The sequence below is a fragment of the Carcharodon carcharias genome, chromosome 13 (assembly GCF_017639515.1).
Source record: "Carcharodon carcharias isolate sCarCar2 chromosome 13, sCarCar2.pri, whole genome shotgun sequence".
Taxonomy (NCBI): Eukaryota; Metazoa; Chordata; class Chondrichthyes; order Lamniformes; family Lamnidae; genus Carcharodon; species Carcharodon carcharias.
The window spans coordinates 60,643,428-60,663,749 of record NC_054479.1 but is presented as its reverse complement, the minus strand read 5'-3'; the positions used below and the strand labels follow the sequence as shown (position 1 = coordinate 60,663,749).

Sequence of the window (20,322 nt, the reverse complement as noted above, 5' to 3'; positions counted from 1 at the left end):
CGGTATTGGGTGGGTGGGGGGTGGGGGTCGTTGCTGGGTTAAGGTTGCATAATAAAACATTGTGCATTTTCCAAATGTGATCTCGTGTTGTTATTCTTTGTCAGGGAGCTCCTTGGAGAACAGCATTGTGCGTTGGTGCTGCATTAGTGCAGCTGAACAGAGCAAGTGTGAAGAATGGGCCCTGAATACAAAATCCGACCCATTAGTCTGCATCCGAGCGACATCAATGAGCGACTGCATAGAAATGATAAAGGTGCATAATTTCACTGAATTTTAATTTAAACATCATTGCAAAAAGGGTGTCCATCTAAGGTATTATAATATATACGCTGCCTGTTTGAAATGTTATCATTACTTTGTCCTAAAGTTTCATGTCACATTAGTGCCCATGTTGGCTGGCACAGAGATGCTTCCTTGGGGAGTATGAGTGTTAAATGGTATGGAGAAAGAATGGGGAATAGGAATTAAGAGGATAATGAGCTGTCATGGCTGACAAAATGGTGGAGCCAACTCAGTGTACCAAATGCCACACTCCAGTTTTTGAGGATCTGCCTAAATCATATCTGAAAATAACACCATATTCTATGGCTAGATCTGCTAAATTCAACAGCAACTTGTGTGTGCATAAATATATATACTGGTCAGGATTTTCTGGCCCCGCCATGGTGGGGCCTGCAGCAGGACAACCAAAAGCACATGGACTTTCCGCAGAACTGGAAGATCCCGGCGGCAGGTGGGGCCAAAAAATCCCAGTTATTATATGGCATCTTTAATGTAGAAAACTATCCCAAGATACTTGACAAATTATAAAATAAAAATGGATGCCAAACTAAAGATGGACCTATTAGAAGGGGTGACCAACAACTTTGTCAAAGAATTGTCTTAGCAGGGTCTTAGAGGAGAAAGAGGCAGAGAGGTTTAGGAGAGTGTAAAAGTGCCCTCTAGTGGTCATATGTATATGTATATAAACCAAACCAGATCAAATTCGTTTAAACAATTTCAAATTATGAACTCCCTCCTCCAGCTTTACCCCTTTCTTAATGTAATTTTTATTTATTTAATTATTTATTCCTTTTATAATTCCTTTTTCCCCATCATCACCCTACCTCCGGCTCCCACTGGGCCATCTGTAACTTGTTCTTATGTTTTGCTTTCACAAACTCTTGTTCTGCTATTAACACACCCTGCTATTTTACCTTTATGCCACTATCAGCACCTTACTTAGTCTTTAACATGACCATTAACACTCACTTTGTTTTGTGTCCATGACATCTTTGTCAATCTCTCCTGAGCTCTCACGTATCCCTGACCTTCTATTTTGCTTCACCTACTCAATCCCCTTTTAAACAGTATAAAATACATCACATTTCTACTTCTTTTTAGCTCTGAAGAAGAGTCATATAGACTCGAAACATTAGCTCCATTTCTCTCTTCACAGATGCTACCAGACCTGCTGAGTTTTTCCAGCATTTTATGTTTTTAGTTCAAATTAGTTTCTCTTCATACCAGACTCCATGCCGTACGCACCAGTGCTTTTGTCCTGCAAAGATACCATGGCAGAGAATTCCAGAATATAGAGTCCGGACAGCTGACAGCATGGTGGGATGAAAGGTGTTGGATTAGCACAAGAGGCCAGAATTTATGGAACAAAGTCTGGGAGCAGGGGTTCAAAAGCTGAGGGATCGAGATAGGGATGAGACAGGGATGAGCAAGAGTGAGGGTGAGGAGGGCTTTAAACACAAGAATAAGAATTTTAATTTGAAAGCCATTGGATGATCCATGAAGGTTGGGGTGGTGAGGTATTGGATACATGCAGTAGACTTTGGATGAGCGTAAGTTTATGGGAGGTGGAGTATGGGAGTTAATTTAGTTGAGCAGTGAAATAGTTGAGACTGGAGATGCTAAAGACACAGATGAGCGTTTAAGCCATAGTTGGAGTGAGGCAGAGGTGGTGACAGGCAATGCTACAGAGGTGAAAATTAGGCTGTCTCTATGGAGATATAGAATAAGATAAGGAATCAGAAGTTCAGCTCAGGTTCCCATTAGGTTCAACCAGAGCCATTGTATGGGGAAAGGTTGGCAGTGATATAGAGATTGTAGTGGGGACAGAAGAAAATGTTTAACTGAAGGAAATGGCGGCTTATCCAAGATTGGATATTAGATGAGTTGTCTAACAATATAGCAGCATTAGAGGGGTTGAGCGAGATGGTGGAGAGATAGGGTCGCCTGTTGTCAGCATGCATAAGATAGTGGCCACAAAACCAAACCCTACCATATAACTAAACCGCTACATATTACAGTACCCACAAAATCACACCCAAGAAGACATGCTCCCCAAAGATGTATGACAGTACCCACATACTGTACCCCAAAATGGGACAGAACCCACATACTGTACCCGAAAATTAGGCAGTGTGCACAGAATCACACTCCAAGTTCTGGCAGTACCTTTTGAAGTGAATAGATGAATATTGATTTATGGGTGGAAAATAAAATATATTTTTTGCCAATCATTTCCATATAGGATAAAAGATATTGCTTTTCATTTATGCCTGTAAAACATAATAGTTGTACTAAGGTGACATAGATGGAGATAAGGCAGTTTGGCCCATTGTTAATCATCCATCCAAACAAATCCACTATGTCTCCCTAGGGCATCCCAGTGATCTGAAGTTTCATCTCTACTTCCTCATTCAGAAATCCATCTCACACTGAAGGGTTTATTTCTGATGAATGGTCATCACTGAGCTGAAACATTAAGTCTTTTTCTCTCTGCAGATGCTGCCTGACCTGTTGAGCATTTTCCGCATTTTCAGTTTTATTTCAGATTTCCAGCAACTGCTGCATTTTGCTTTTGTATTCGTATCCGTTTCAAGAGCTAAATGGTCTTTATGTCAAGGATCAAACTTGCAAAACCCTAACAAAGGAATTTATTTTTATTTTGAAGAGGGATGAGGCTGATGCTGCCTCCCTTGATGCAACTCATGCTTACATTGCTGGGAACTGCGGTCTGGTCCCTGTGGTGACTGAATATTATGGTATGTAACTAGGTCTATTCGGCATCTTCTTTCATTTTGTAAATAAATACTGATGAATATTTGTAATAATTAAGTTGAAGGTGATCAGTAATGGAGAAAAGATTGTGACTTGCATCCAGGATCAATATCAAACGTTGCAGGTTAGGCCAGCACAGATTGCACATTTTTAGTCCAAGATTCCCCTAGTGTATCTTTACTCGCAGCTCCAGAAACATGACAGAAAAATTCTAATATAGCAGCACTAAATCCAAAGCAGATATTACAGCATGGCCTCAGATAAGATAGTGACTTGGTTATCAGTATCATTCCAGATGAGGCACTAAGAAAATCCCAAGTGCATTCTGTAACATGGTGTGAATTCAGCTAATTACATCTACTCGCTGTGTGACTTCTTGAAGCAATAAGAAATATTTGTGTGCTGGAGTCAAACTATTCCATGTATATTGGGTAGTGTCTGAGTTGTACATGCACACCAGATATTGATTCATTCATGCCATTCCATGTATACTGCAGAATGCAATTTCTGATTAGATCTGCAACTCAAAACTAGAAGTTTGGTGCATGAGCTTTAAATATCTTAACCAGCTGGATGAGAGGTAGGTGGAGAAATTACGGAGCCTATGGGCTTTGGGAGGAATAGCCAAAAAATAACTGAGACCATTGGTTTCTTTCTTGTGCTGGTTTCAGGGTGACGGGGGAGGGTATAAAGCCGGGTGGTTGGAGGCTGGAGGACATATGATGAAACTTCCAGAAGTCCATCCAGAGTGGACAACCCTACCCAAATGCAGTGCAAATGCACCCTTTGCGACCCCAAGAATTTCAGTGCCTCAATATAGAGCTCACTTAATGATGGTATTTATCATGAAACACTCGCCCTGTGTGACCCATGTTCACACACACAGCACCTTCATGTTACATGCTACACCAATTTTGTAAACCACATGTAAATCTTTCAGCTGGATGTTATTTAAATGTTATTGATATTCGTTCTATGTTCTAGGGGAAAAATGTGCAACAGCCAATGGGAATAATGGAGAGGCTCACTTTGAGGCAGAAGGTATAGTGCTCATAAACACCTTCATAGAAGTGGAATAGAAGTAAAAAGCTGCAGATGCTGGGAATCTGAAGTAAAAACAGAAAATTCTTGGAATACCCAGCAGGTCTGGCAGCATCTGTGGAGAGAGAAACACTGAGAAATCTGATGTAACGTCATTGATCTGAAACGTTAACTCAGTTTCTGCCTCCGCAGATGCTGCCTGACCTGCGGAATGTTTCTAGTAATTTTTGTTTTTATTTAATAGCTAAGGATTTGGGTGTGATCTGAAAGTCCTCTGATTGCACTAACATTGACGGGGTGGTGGGGTGGAGTGGGTGGGGTTGCCTGACCCAAGTCCCGGAAATCACAAACGTAATTAATGACAGACTTATCACTGAGGTGATCGTGCTTTAACCAGGAATGAACAGCCAATTGAATTGCCAGAAATAGTCAACTGGCTTAATGTGTTTTAAGTGGCACCAATGAACCCTATAATGATGAAAATTTTCTGTAGTGTCTGCCTGATATGAGTGACTTCCCATGATAAATGAAGACGGTGTAAGTGATGGGGATTCTATAGCCTTTTCAAGTTTCGTTTGGTAACTCCATTTATCCATGTGCTGTGCTATGTGATTCTGTTCCCAGTTTTGCCTCCGGTCTATGCTGTTGCTGTGGTGAAGAAGACTTCCCGGAGTGAGAAAATATTTAATCTAATGGGAAGGCGAAGCTGTCACGGCCACATGTACAGCCCAGCAGGTTGGCTTCTCTTAACAAAATACACCATCAAATCCGATCAAAACAGCACCGACATTTGCAACATCAATAAAGGTAAGCGAGGTTCAGTACCAAGCACATGTGTAAGAGAGACAGGTTGAATATTGAAGTTGGATGTTCCGCCATAAACATGAGCCTTTTCTAGTATTGCCAAGCTGCCAGGATTGTCCTGGAGTATCCAGGAAATAATGATTAATCTCTAGGACACTTCTGTATGCAATTCCAGGAGAAAAATCATAGCACCATTGAAAGCAATATTTTTAATTTTCTTTGTACAGTTTTGTTTATTACATTAATAAAAATTCATAAAAAGATGAGGTGGGGAAAAGTTTGTTTGACCATTAGTCAAAAATCACCCAGATGGGTTACAAAGGGCAGGATTTTCCTGTGAGCTTCAGGACCCTGGATGCAATGAGGCTGTCACAGTGGAACCAGTTCAGCAATTTTCCTGGAAGCAGCCTCATAATAGACTGCCCCCAGGCTCACTGTCCAATTAAGGACAGCAGTCAGCATGCTGACACTGCCGGCCCACTCAGGGCCAGTAGCTCTGAAGCCCCGGCAGCTCCATCACTTGGGACTGAAAGGGCACCTCAACATGCCCGTGGCCCCCTCTTTGGTTTATCCCATGGCTCCCCCAGGCATGGTCGCAGAGGGGCTGCCTCCATGAAGCCAGGGGCCGAAGAATCAACCCCCAAAAGAGTCCTTAAATATTAAATAAAAGTAAAGTGCTGGAAAAACTCAGCAGCTTTAGCAGCACCTGTGGAGAGAGAAAGAGCTAATGCTTTGAGTCCAGTCTAACTCTTCTTCGGAATTGAAAAGAGGTAGAAATGTGATGGGTTTTACGTTGTTGAAAAAGGGGCAAGAGCAGGTGGAGCAAAGGGAAGGTCAGGGATAAATTAGAGGATAGGGGAGATTAAGTACCAAAGATGTCATATTAAAATTAGCTACCCGCTATTTTCCCAGGGTCCCACCTGGCACCTCCCATCCACCTCCCAGCCTGGTAAAGGCCTGGGGAATGGAGTTCTGGGGAGGTTAAGGTTATACCTTTAGCCGAGTTGAAATCTGGAGAGGGAAAGGACCAGTGAAGGATGGTATGGTGGGTACTGCTGATTTCTTCATTGCAAACATTAATAATTCATGTCTGCTTACAATAGAGGATGTAAATAATGGGAAAAGAGGATTTCTGTTATAAAGTACAGAATTAGGGGATAATTTTCCCTACTTGTACTGCAGCTCAAGAGCTTAAAAGGAAAAAACAAGCTAAACACTTGAGACTCCACGGATGAATAAAGCCAGAAGGGAACAATTGAGGGTTAAGAAAAAGGCATAGATTAAGTACATGGCAGATGATTGCATGATAAGGGAGAATATAAATAGATTAGGAGGGAAGTTGAAAACACAATTAGGAAGGCAAAGTGGATCTATGAAATTAAATTATCAAAGAAAATAAAACAACATAGTAAAATATTTTACAGGCACATCAATTTATAAAAAGGCTGAGGGGGGAATAGAACCATTAAGGGTCAGATAGAATAATACCACAGATAAAAATAAAAGTATTAAATAGTTATTTTGATTTTATATTTGCTAGGGAGGTAGAACAGATACACATGACATTGAATGATAAGGTGAGCAATAAGTGCATTTAAAATTTAAAAAGCAGATGTACTGAATAAACAAACTCAAAAAGGATAATAAAGGTTTGTCCAGCTGGATTGCATGCATGTATTTTAAAAGAATCTAAGAAAGAGTAATTACTACTCATATTTAATCATTTGTTCGAAAAAAGTGTGGTGCCAGAGGACTGGCAGATACCTAATGTAATTCCCATATTTAAGAAGGGGACAGAACATGCCCAGGGAATTCTAGATCAGTCAGCTTAACAATAATGGTAAGAAAAATAATGGAATCTTACTAAAGGAGACAATAGAAGAACATCTAGAAATGAAAAATATAATAATGAATAGTCAGCATGGACTTCAAAAGGGAAAATCCTGCCTGACCAAATTTAATGAATTCTTGAAAATGTAACAGAGTAGATACTGATATGCGGTAGATGTAATTTATCTGGATTTTCAAGAGCTTCGATTAGGTACCCCTAATAGACTAATGAATAAGGTTAGAGAATGTAGCTATACCTTGAGTGCCCTACCATCTATTCTTAATTAGCACATTCGTTTAGATAATATCACCAACTTTAACTTTAACACCTATGTGTTCTATTGTACTATTGTCGTTGACATCTTTTGATGATCTGCTTCTATCACTGCTTGTTTGTCCCTACAACCACACCCCCCCCACCTCTCTCTCTCTCTATCTCTCCGCCCCCCACACACACACCTTAAACCAGCTTATATTTCAACTCTTTCTTGGACTCGAACTCAAGTTCTGTCGAAGGGTCATGAGGACTCGAAACGTCAACTCTTTTCTTCTCTGCCAATGCTGCCAGACCTGCTGAGTTTTTCCAGGTAATTCTGTTTTTGTTTTAGAGAATGTAGATTCAGGGAACATGGTGCAGAATGGCTTCAAGCCAGGAAACAGAGAATGAGACCCAAGGGAATATGAATGGGAGTATAGTTAGTCAGAGTGATGGAAGGTGGGAAGTGCTGTTCCACAAGGATCAGTGCTGGGACTGCTACTGCTCATAATTTACATTAACAATTTGGATCTTGGAATCAAGAACACAATTTCTAAATTTGCAGATGACACCAAATTGGGGTAATAGTCAATACTGAGGAGGATAAGCTTACAGAATAGGCAAATAATTGGCAAGTGGAGTCAACACAGATAAATATGAGGTAGTACATTTTGGAAGTAGAATGGGGAGGCTCTTTATTACTTAGAAGGTGTGAATCTAGGTGGGGTAGAGGAACAAAGGGATCTTGGAGTACAAATATATCAATCACTAAAAGTTGCACCACATGTTAGCAAGGCGATTAAAAGAGCAAACCAAACACTAGGGGCAGAATTGTCCCAGATTTGCACTAACCTCGATAGCAGGCGTGGAAAATGACATTTTACCCGGCTGCAATAGTGGATTTTCATGCTGTATCATCCCCTTCCCGTCTCATAAGTTATACAGTCACAGGAAACATGCCAAATTGGTGGCAGGCGGCCTCCAATTTTCCTGCTACGCCATTACCTTGCCGCTTCCTCACTCCGGGCATTGTGTTTAAACTGCAGCTGCACCCACATTTCTCAGTGCTCACAGCCCACGACTGCTCCGGTGAAGGCAAGACCCCAAAAGCCAAGAAGAGTGCAGCCCACTGATTCAGTAACGCATCTCTGGGACGCCTTTTAGACACTGTGGAGGCCCGCCGCGATGTCCTCTACTCCCGCTTTGGCCACAGGAGTCTCACACTCCAGCTTGGGGGGCGGCGGCAGAGGTGATCAGTGCCAATGCGCTGAGGTCGGCCATCCATTGCAGAAAAAGGATGAGTGAACTCATCCATGCCGTCAGGGTAAGTCAACCATCTTATCACTCTCAACTCACACATTCACAAGCCCATCACACATTCACTGGCATTTCACTCACTGCCAACTTAAGGGACATCACCACTCACTCTCTCACACACACCCTCATCCCATCCATGGCTCCATTCAGCATATATGCACACTTGGCATCCTTCTCAGTTGGCCTGGCTTGCGCCTTGCTCACCCCCTCTCCATCTGTCTTTATGCAGGACAAGATCGTGCAAATTACCGGGAGAGGTTCCAGACCAGGGTGGAGTGCCAGACACTAAGGTCTTCACTCTGTTCGAGAGTCGTGTGTTGGAGCTGGCCGGAGAGGACGTGGACCGTTCCTGAGGTGACAGTGAGGTCAGCGGCAAGCATCTATGTGAGGAACCTGCACCACATCATCCCTTTGTCAATGCTACTCTGAATCCACTTTTCTGGGTGTAACACGGCTGCCAAGCACTTATGATCTCCACCTTCTCTTCCAGGCACACTTGACACGTGGCCCTCAAGCAACCTTAGCCCCAACTGCAGTGCCAAGAGCACCTCAGATGAGGACCCTGAGGGCAGCACCATTGAAGATCCGTCATGATGCTCACCCATACCCTCCACCAGCGCAGCGACACACACCTCGATGGGACCTAGATGTAGACCAGCCTTGGGATCTCAATCTGGTGAGCACAGCACACAATTTGTTCCACAACAGGCAGAAGCTGCAGCATCTGAGCTCACTGGCACTCAGAAGACTGCTGGAGGCAAGGAATCTGCTGAGTCTGAGTCAGATGATGAGCCTCTGGACTTGGTCTTCAATCAGTTGTTGAAGCTGCAAAGACAATCATGGGAACATCAGGAAAGGATATCTGGTGCACTCCTCAGATTGCAAGGAACGATGGAGGAGTCTGTTCACCTTCAGTCTGAGGTGATAGTGCCAGCACGCCAATGCACCAAGGTCAACATTGGCAGGATGGCAGCTGATGTGGAGACCTTGATCCAAGGCATTGTCTCTACACTGCTGCATGGGCTGAACTACATCGCTGACGCCATAGTTGACCTCCAACAGTGTCAATGCGAGAGGGGTGCTGAGCAGCTCGCTCTCACACTAGCTTCCCTTCTCCTCACGGAGTCAGCCAGGGGCTGTCGGGCACCTGTAGGGAGGAGGACCAGCAGCTAGACACCCTGGGGCCATCCACCCATGTGACTCTGGGAGTGTCCAGCCCTTCCAAAGCCCTTCTTCCTGTGACCCCATCATCTCCAGCTCCACAGGCTGAGGCAGGTGAAGCTAGCCCACAGCAAGACACCCAAAGCAGGCCCAGGCCCTCCAGGTCTCGGCCCACTAGAGGACGCATGCCAAGTTCATCACAGACAGGGCATAATCACTGAATCCCACTATCAACATTCTGGGGGTTACCATTGACCAGAAACTGAACTGGACTAGCCACATAAATATTGTGGCTACAAGAGCAGGTCAGAGGCTAGGAATACTGTGATGAATAACTCACCTCCTGACTCCCCATAGCCTGTCCACCATCTACAAGTCACAAGTCAGGAGTGTGATGGAATATTCCCCACTTGCCTAGATGAATGCAGCTCCCACAACACTCAAGAAGCTTGACACCATCCAGGACAAAGCAGCCCACTTGATTGGCACCACATGCACAAACATTCACCCCTCCACCACCGAAGCACAGTAGCAGCAGTGTGTACCATCTACAAGATGCACTGCAGGAATTCACCAAGGCTGCTTCGACAGCACCTTTTAAACTCACGACCACTACCATCTAGAAGGGCAAAGGCAGCAGATAGATGGGAACACCACCACTTAGAAGTACCCCTCCAATTCATTCACCATCCTGACTTGGAAATATATCGCCGTTCCTTCACTGACATTGGGTCAAAATCCGGAACTCCTTTCCTAACAGCACTGTGGGTGTACCCACACCACATGGACTGCAGCAGTTCAAGAAGGCAGCTCACCACCACCTCTCAAGGCAACTGGGAATGGGCAATAAACGCTGGCCTAGCCAGCAAAGCCCACATCCCATGAATGAGTAAAAGAAAAGTGAAAATCTATGGCGTGTCCTCACTGCATGTCATCATCATCCTCCTGGAATCTAGCAACAATCTGGGTCTCCACTCCATCTCCATGACATGAACCTGAGCATTGAGGGCATGTGCGCTACCATCAGTCACACACGAGTCAAACTTTCACAGATGCAAGGTGAGGCTGTCAGGACTCTACTTATTGCATCTCATCATCCTCCTCCACTAATCTTGCAGCTATGAAGGTCTCCTGAGTGTGCCTGCCTCGTCTGGCCAGTGCAATGGCCTCATCGCTGGCACCCTTATCTTCGAGAGCCTCATCACTCTCATCATCATCGATGTCCTACTCATTGGAAGAGACGTGTAGCTCCTCCATCTCCTCACCTAGGTCCTCCTCCTGTTGCAGTGCCAGATTGTGTGGAGCGCAGCAAGCTATGATGATGTGCAACACCCTCCAAGGACTAAATTGCAGTGCTCCACCAGACCTGTTGAAGCACCGGAACCTCATTTTCAATATGCCTATTGTTTGCTCCAAACAAAGTATAGGTTGGAGCATGAGCCTCATTATACTGTCACTCCGCTGCACTCTGAGGCCACTGCATGGGTGTTATCAGCCACATTACCTGTAGGTAGTCCTTGTCCCCGAGGAGCCAACCCTGCAGCCTCTGTGGACCCTGGAAGTTATCAGGGATCTGAGACCTGCTAAGAATGTAGGAGTCCTGGACGCTCCCAGGAATTGTGTGTAGACCTATCAGATTCATTTGTGGTGGTCGCAAACTTCAGCGAGTGGAAGCTCTTGCTTTTGATGTAGTTGACTGCTTGTGGCCATAGAGATCTCAGTGCCATGTGAGTGAAGTTGATGGCAACCTGTACCTGTGGAAAACCAGAGATTGCTGCAAATCCCAGCACTCTTGCTTCCTGTCTTTCCTGATCCTTGGCGAAATGCACAAAGTTTGGTGCCTTCATGAAGATGGTGTCTGTGACGTCCTGGATGCACTTGTGGGCGGAGGCTTGTGAGATCCCACACAGGTCACCTGTGGAGCCCTGGAAGGTGCCATTGGCTTAAAAATTGAGCGCTGCCGTCACTTTCGCGGCCACTGACAGTGGGTGCCCTCCATGTCCCCACGGTACCAAATCCTGCAGCAGGTGGCATACCAGTTCCTTAGACATGTGCAGTCTTTGACGACATTGGTTCTCAGTCATCTGCAGGAATGACAAGCGCCGTCTATAGACCCCGAATCTAGGGTCTATAGCAATGGTTCACTGTGGATCTTCTGCTGCATGTGCAGGAGCCCTGTCAAACTTTCATCTTGAGGGTGGTGCTCCTCCCATTGGCAAGTCAGGTGCCTCTGTTGCACTCTTCTCCTTCTCTGGTCTCTGTAAGCCATGAGGCATACCGGTAAATCACCAGGCTTCATGATCTTGATGTTCTTCTCCTGCAGGATTACAGAGAGAGACGTATGGATTAGCATGTGTCCGAAGGACCTCTCTTGGTTAAGTCTGAAGGCCCCATTGCACATGCCAGAGAATGCTGGCCACCACTTGGATGGCCATTGTGTAGTGTGCTTCATTGCTATCCAAAACCCCACCCACCTCTGCCCTATTCCACTTGACCGATTGGCGGTAGATTTGACCATTGGACTGCATGCTGTGTTCTCAGCTCAGGTGCAGGCATTCTCCTAACCTGCACTGCAAGGCTGCACTACTAGCTTGAACCATAATGGATACTGTCCCAAACCTGAATAAAGATATTGCAAGGGGCTGTGAGTACCTCCACCAGTGACTGCGACATGGACACCTTTCGCAAAGGGACTCTACAACCTGCCCAGTTATCCAATTGTTCTGCTGCTCCCTAAAAAGTACATTAGTTTGCAATCTGTGCCTGAGGGGTGAAAAGCTCTAAAGCATTTGGTGGCATATTCATGCTTTTGTCGCTTGCCATTTTAACACACCACCCTGCTCTCTTGCCCACATGTCTGTCCTTGGCTTGCTGCATTGTTCCAGTGAAGCCCAACGCAAACTGGAGGAACAACACCTCATCTTCCGACTAGGGACTTTACAGCCTTCCGGACTGATTATTGAATTCAACAACTTTAGGTCGTGAGCTCCCTCCCCCATCCCCACCCCCTTTCTGTTTCCCCCTTCCTTTTTTTTCCCAATAAATTATAAAGATTTTCCTTTTCCCACCTATTTCCATTATAAAAAAAACCCCACTAGAGCTATACCTTGAGTGCCCTACCATCCATTCTTAATTAGCACATTCGTTTAGATAATATCACCAACTTTAACTTTAACACCTATGTGTTCTATTGTACTATTGTCGTTGACATCTTTTGATGATCTGCTTCTATCACTGCTTGTTTGTCCCTACAACCACATCCCCCCGCCCCCCTCCACCTCTCTGTCTCTCTATCTCTCCGCCCCCCACACACACACCTTAAACCAGCTTATATTTCAGCTCTTTCCTGGACTCGAACTCAAGTTCTGTCGAAGGGTCATGAGGACTCGAAACGTCAACTCTTTTCTTCTCCGCCGATGCTGCCAGACCTACTGAGTTTTTCCAGGTAATTCTGTTTTTGTTTTGGATTTCCAGCATCCGCAGTTTTTTTGTTTTTATTCATGCTTTTGTGTTGCTTGAGTGGGCAGAAAAGCTTCAGAGGCCCAACTCCAAGCATGTCAATGGAGCTTCAGCTGAATGGTCTTGGCTGTGGAAGAATGCTGACTTTTGACAAGCTTTCCCAGGTGTGTGGCTGCTTCCCACACCCTCCACCAGGCCTCATGTGCTTGTGGCTTCCTTCAGCCTGTGCTGCCTTGCCCCCACAATGGTCCCATCCACACTGGAGTCCTTGCCTCAGCAATGCACTAAAAGCCAGCCAGGAAAAAGCGACTTGCCTGTGCCACCCCATGCTTCTCCCGCCCACCATGAATGCGTGGCACCTCTTCCTTGATGTCCTATGGGCGATGCTCATGAGCAAGGTTGCGAGCAGTCCCCCCTGAGTTCCCCTTGAAGTTCAGCTCACCAGGTGCAAGCCTTTTAAAAGCAGTTGTGAAGCATGTGTTCTGAAGTTATGCCAACGTGGGTGGTAAATTTGACGTTGAGGGATGATTCCGGCGTCGGGCACAATGACAAGATGCAAATGCATTAAAATTAAGTTCCCAACATTGGACAGCGGGAAACGCGGCTTGCCATTGACGGGCTGAGTGCATGATCGCAAACTGTTTTCACGATGGCGTGAAACCAATTTTTGGCCTTTACGCCATATCGTCTGTTCATGCCCTCCATGACGCCCACCGCCAACAGGAGCGGAAAATTCCGGCCTAGGTTTTATTTCTAGATGGATTGAATTGAAAAGTAGGAAGATATGCTAACCTGTGTCTAACAAGGGTTCGATCACAGTAAGAGTACTGAGTGCAGTTTTGGTAACCATATTATGCAAAGGATTGGAGAAGTTGTAGAGAAGATGTACAAGAATTCTAACAGAAATGTGTTGGTGTACATTTCAGGAAAGAATTGACAGGCTGGGCCTCTTTTCTCTTGAAAAAAGAAGGCTAAGGGGTGACCTAGAAGAGGTCTTTAAAATTCAGAAAGGTTTTGATAGAGCGGTTACAGAGAAAATGTTTTCTCTTGTTGGGCAGAGCAGAACTAGAGACTGTCAATATAATGAGTCACCAGGAGCAGAATTTTTGCCCTTGGCAGGGATGGTCGGCACCGCACCATGATTTTATGTGGGCGGGCCAATTAAGGCCTGCCCAGTGTGGAACGTGAACTGCAGTGCTCAGTGCTGCCTGTGCAGGCGGGGGAGGAGGGTGAGCAGGCCTAGTTTGAAAGAATGCTTCAGTCTCCCTGAGGCACGGAGCTGCTCACACTCTCATTAAAGTGAGCTCCTTACACACTCTTTCATTATGTTGAGCTCCTCACACACTCTTATTATAGTGAGTGCCTCATACTTTCTCAGTGTAGTGAGCTCCTCACATTCTCTCATTGTAGTGAGCACATCACACTCTCTCATTGCAGTGAGCACCTCACACATTCACATTATAGTGAGCATCTCCCATTCTCTCATTACAATGAGCTCCTCACAGCCTCTCTCATTGTAGTAAGCTCTTCACACTCTCTCATTGTAGTGAGCTCCTCACACTCTCATTGTGGTGAGCTCTTCAAACACTCTCTCATTGTAGTGAGCTCCTCACTCTCACTGTAGTGAGCTCCCCACACTCTCTAATTATAGTGAGGTCCTCACAAATTCCCTGATTGTAGTGAGCTCCTCACACACTCTCTCATTTTAGTGAGCTCCCCACACACTCTCATGATAATCAGCTGCACACACTCCCATTATAGTAAGTTCCTCACACACTCTTTCATTACAGTGAGGTCCTCACGTACACTCTCATTATATTGAGCTCACACACTCTCTCATTGTAGTGAGCTCCCCACACTCTCTCATTATACTGAGCAGCTCAGAAACTCTCTCATTATAGCAAGCTCTTCACACACTCTCTCATTATACTGAGCTCCTCACCCTGTCATTATAGATAGCTCCTCAACGCTGTCATTATAATGAAGCCCTCACACACTGTCTTATTATTGTGAGCTGCTCACACACTCACTCATAGTACTGAGCTGCTCAGACTCTCATTATAGTGAGCTCCTCACACACTCTCTCATTATGTTGAGCTCCTCACACACTCATATTATAGTAAGTGCCTCACACTTTCTCATTATAGTGAGCTCCTCACATCCTCTCATTGTAGTGAGCACCTCACACACTCTCATTATAGTGAGCACCTAACATACACACATCATAGTGAGCATCTTCCATTCTCTCACTATAGTGAGCTCCTCATACACTCTCTCGTGATTTGAGCTCCTCACACACTCACATTATAGTGAGCTCCTCACATTCTCTCATGATAGTGAGCTCCTCACACCCTCTCTCATTGTAGTGAGCTCTTCACACACTATCATTGTTGTGAGCTCTTCACACACTCTCTCATTGTAGTGAGCTCCTCACACTCTCATTATAGTGAGCTCTTCAAAAACTCTCTCATTGTAGTGAGCTCCTCACTCTCATTGTAGTGAGCTCCTCACTCTCATTATAGTGAGCTCCCCACACTCTCTAATTATAGTGAGCTCCTCACAAATTCCCTGATTGTAGTGAGCTCCTCACACACTCTCTCATTGTAGTGAGCTCCCCACACTCTCATTATGGTGAGCTCCTCACAAACTCTCTCATTATAGCAAGCTCCTCGCACACTCTCTCATTATAGCTAACATACTCACATCATAGTGAGCATCTCCCATTCTCTCATTATAGTGAGCCCCTCACACACTCTCTTGTAATTTGAACTCCTCACACACCCACATTATAGTGAGCTCCTCACATTCTTTCATTATAGAGAGCTCCCCACACCCTCTCATTATAGTGAGCTCCTCAAATTCTCTCATTGTAGTGAGTACCTCATACACTCTCATTATAGTGAGCACCTCACACACTCTTTCATTATGTTGAGCTCCTCACACACTCTCTCATTATGTTGAGCTCCTCACACACTCATATTATAGTGAGTGCCTCACACTTTCTCATTATAGTGTGCTCCTCACATTCTCTCATTGTAGTGAGCACCTCACGCACTCTCATTAAAGTGAGCACCTCACACACTCTTTCAATATGTTGAGCTCCTCACACACTCATAGTGAGTGCCTCACACTTTCTCATTATAGTGAGCTCCTCACATTCTCTCATTGTAGTGAGGACCTCACACAGTCTCATTATAGTGAGCACCTTACACACTCACATCATAGTGAGCATCTCCCATTCTCTCATTATAGTGAGCCCCTCACACACTCTCTTGTAATTTGAGCTCCTCACACACTCACATTATAGTGAGCTCCTCACATTCTTTCATTATAGTGAGCTCCTAGTGAGCTCCTCACATTCTTTCATTATAGTGAGCTCCCCACACTCTCTCATTATAGTGAGATCCTCACACACTCTCTTGTAATTTGAGCTCCTCACACACTCACATTATAGTGAGCTCCTCACATTCTTTCATTATAGTGAGCTCCCCACACTCTCTCATTATAGTGAGCTCCTCACATTCTCTGATTGTAGTGAGCACCTCACACAATCTCATTATAGTGAGCACCTCACACATTCACATTATAGTGAGCATCTCCCATTCTCTCACTATAGTGAGCTCTTCATACACTCTCTCGTGATTTGAGCTCCTCACACACTCACATTATAGTGAGCTCCTCACATTCTCTCATGATAGTGAGCTCCTCACACCCTCTCTCATTGTAGTGAGCTCTTCACACACTATCATTGTTGTGAGCACTTCACACAATCTCTCATTGTAGTAAGCTCCTCACACTCTCTTTTTAGTGAGCTCCTCACACTCTCCCATTATAGTAAGCTCATCACACACTCTCTCATTATTGTGAGCTCCCCACACTCTCTCATTATAGTGAGCTCCACACGCCCCCATTAAAATGAGCTAATCACACACTCTCTCATTATAGTGAGCAACTTACACACTCTCTCATTGTACTGAGCCCCTCAACACTCTCATTATAGTGAGCACCTCACACATTCTCTCATTGTACTGAGCTGCTCACACTCTCGTTATAGTCAGCTCCTCACACACTCTCTCATTGTAGTATGCTCCTCACTCTCTCTCATTGTAGTGAGCACCTCACACACTCTCCTTGTAGCGAGCTCTTCACACACTCACCTTATAGTGAGCATCTCACGTCCTCTCATTATAGTGAGCTCCTCACACACTCACATTATAGTGAGCTCCTCACACTCTCTCATTGTATTGAGTTCCTCACACACTTTCATTGTAGTGAGCACCTCACACACTCCCATTGTAGTGAGGTCCTCACATACTCACATTATAGTGAGCATCTCACATCCTCTCATTATAGTGAGCTCCTGACACACTCACATTATAATGAGCTCCTCACACTCTTTCATTGTATTGAGATCCTCACATACTTTCATTGTAGTGAGCACCTCACACACTCCCATTGTAGTGAGCTGCTCACACTCTCATTATAATGAGCTCAGCAGACACTCTCTCATGGTTGTGTGCTCCTCACTCTCTTTCGTTGTAGTGATCGCCTCACACACTCTCATTGTAGTGAGCTCTTCACACACTCACCTTATAGTGAGCATCTCACATGCTCTCATTATTGTGAGCTCCTCACACACTCACATTATAGTGAGCATCTCACATTCTCTCATTATAGTGAACACCCCACGCTCTCTCATTATAGTGAGCCCCTCATACACTCTCGTAATATGAGCTCCTCACACACTCACATTATAGTGAGCTCCTCACATTCTCTCATTAGAGTGAGCGCCTCACACACTCTCTCATTGTACTAGGCTCTTCACACACTCTCATTGCAGTGAGCTCTTCAGATATTCTCTCATTGTAGGGAGCTCCTCACACTCATTATTGTGAGCTCCACACACTCTCTCATTATAGTGAGCTCATCACACTCTCTCGTTATAGTGAGCTTCTCACACACACTCTCACTATAATGAGCTCCTCGTACACTCTCTCGTAATATGATTTCCTCAAGCACTGACATTATAGTGAGCTCCTCATATTCTCTCATTATATTGAGCTGCTCACACGCTCACATTATAGTGAGCTCCTCATACTCTCTCATTGTAATGAGCTCCTCACACACTCATTGTAGTGAGCACCTCACACACTCTCATTGTAGGGAGCACCTCACATTATAGTGAGTGTTTCACATTCCCTCATTATAGTGAGCTCCTCAAATTCTCTCATTATAGTGAGCTCCTCACTCCCTCTCCCATTGTAGTGAGCTCCTCACACACTCCCATTATAGTGAGCTCATCACACACTCTGTCATTTTAGTGAGCTCCTCAGCAATTCCCTCATTGTAGTGAACTCCTCACACACTCTCTCATTGTAGTGAGCTCTTCACACTCTCATTATAGTAAGGTCCCCACACTCTCTCATTATAGTGAGCTCCACATGTCCCCATTAAATTGAGCTAATCACACAGTCTCTCAATATAGTGAGCTACTCACACATTCTCTCATTGTACTGAGCTGCTCACTCTCTCATTATAGTGAGCTCCTCACACACTCACATTACAGTGAGCTCCTCACATTCTCATTGTATTGAGTTCCTCACACACTTTCATTGTAGTGAGGTCCTCACATACTCACATTATAGTGAGCATCTCACATCCTCTCATTATAGTGAGCTCCTGACACACTCACATTATAATGAGCTCCTCACACTCTCTCATTGTATTGAGATCCTCACATACTTTCATTGTAGTGAGCACCTCACACACTCCCATTGTAGTGAGCTGCTCACACTCTCATTATAATGAGCTCAGCAGACACTCTCTCATGGTTGTGTGCTCCTCACTCTCTTTTGTTGTAGTGATCGCCTCACACACTCTCATTGTAGTGAGCTCTTCACACACTCACCTTATAGTGAGCATCTCACATGCTCTCATTATTGTGAGCTCCTCACACACTCACATTATAGTGAGCATCTCACATTCTCTCATTATAGTGAACACCCCACGCTCTCTCATTATAGTGAGCCCCTCATACACTCTCGTAATATGAGCTCCTCACACACTCACATTATATTGAGCTCCTCACATTCTCTCATTAGAGTGAGCGCCTCACACACTCTCTCATTGTACTAGGCTCTTCACACACTCTCATTGTAGTGACTCTTCAGACACTCATTGTAGGGAGTTCCTCACACTCTCATTATAGTGAGCTCCCCACACTCTCTCATTATAGTGAGCTCCTCACACGCACCCATTATAGTGAGCTCATCACACACTCACATTATAATGAGCTCCTCACACTCTCTCATTGTATTGAGTTCCTCACATACTTTTATTGTAGTGAGCACCTCACACACTCCCATTGTAGTGAGCTCCTCACACACTCACATTGTAGTGAGCTCTTCACACACTCACCTTATAGTGAACATCTCACATGCTCTCATTATAGTGAGCTCCTCACACACTCACATTATTGTGAGCACCTCACACTCTCTCATTGTATTGAGTTCCTCACACACTTTCATTGTAGTGAGCACCTCACACACTCACATTATAGTGAGCATCTCACATTCTTTCATTATAGTGAGCACCCCATGCTCTCTCATTATAGTGAGCCCCTCATACACACTCTCATAATATGCGCTCCTCATGCACTTACATTATAGTGATCTCCTCACATTCTTCCATTAGAGTGAGCGCCTCACACACTCTCTCATTGTACTAGGCTCTTCACACACTCTCATTGCAGTGAGCTCTTCAGATATTCTCTCATTGTAGGGAGCTCCTCACACTCATTATTGTGAGCTCCACACACTCTCTCATTATAGTGAGCTCATCACACTCTCTCGTTATAGTGAGCTTCTCACACACACGCTCACTATAATGAGCTCCTCGTACACTCTCTCGTAATATGATTTCCTCAAGCACTGACATTATAGTGAGCTCCTCATATTCTCTCATTATATTGAGCTGCTCACACGCTCACATTATAGTGAGCTCCTCATACTCTCTCATTGTAATGAGCTCCTCACACACTCATTGTAGTGAGCACCTCACACACTCTCATTGTAGGGAGCACCTCACATTATAGTGAGCGTTTCACATTCCCTCATTATAGTGAGCTCCTCAAATTCTCTCATTATAGTGAGCTCCTCACTCCCTCTCCCATTGTAGTGAGCTCCTCACACACTCCCATTATAGTGAGCTCATCACACACTCTGTCATTTTAGTGAGCTCCTCAGCAATTCCCTCATTGTAGTGAACTCCTCACACACTCTCTCATTGTAGTGAGCTCTTCACACTCTCATTATAGTAAGGTCCCCACACTCTCTCATTATAGTGAGCTCCACATGTCCCCATTATATTGAGCTAATCACACAGTCTCTCAATATAGTGAG

The 20,322-nt window shown here is 44.7% G+C and overlaps 1 protein-coding gene across 1 annotated transcript in view; it reads left to right on the top strand.

Moving 5' to 3' along the window:
• Window positions 1-20,322, top strand: part of zgc:172271 (uncharacterized protein LOC100000381 homolog) — a 205,809-nt gene that overhangs the window by 136,459 nt on the left and 49,028 nt on the right. Inside the window, exons 9-12 of the mRNA XM_041202044.1 lie at window positions 105-253; window positions 2,948-3,038; window positions 4,039-4,095; window positions 4,720-4,902. Coding sequence (XP_041057978.1) covers window positions 105-253; window positions 2,948-3,038; window positions 4,039-4,095; window positions 4,720-4,902 — 480 coding nt within the window. The remainder of the gene's footprint in view (window positions 1-104; window positions 254-2,947; window positions 3,039-4,038; window positions 4,096-4,719; window positions 4,903-20,322) is intronic.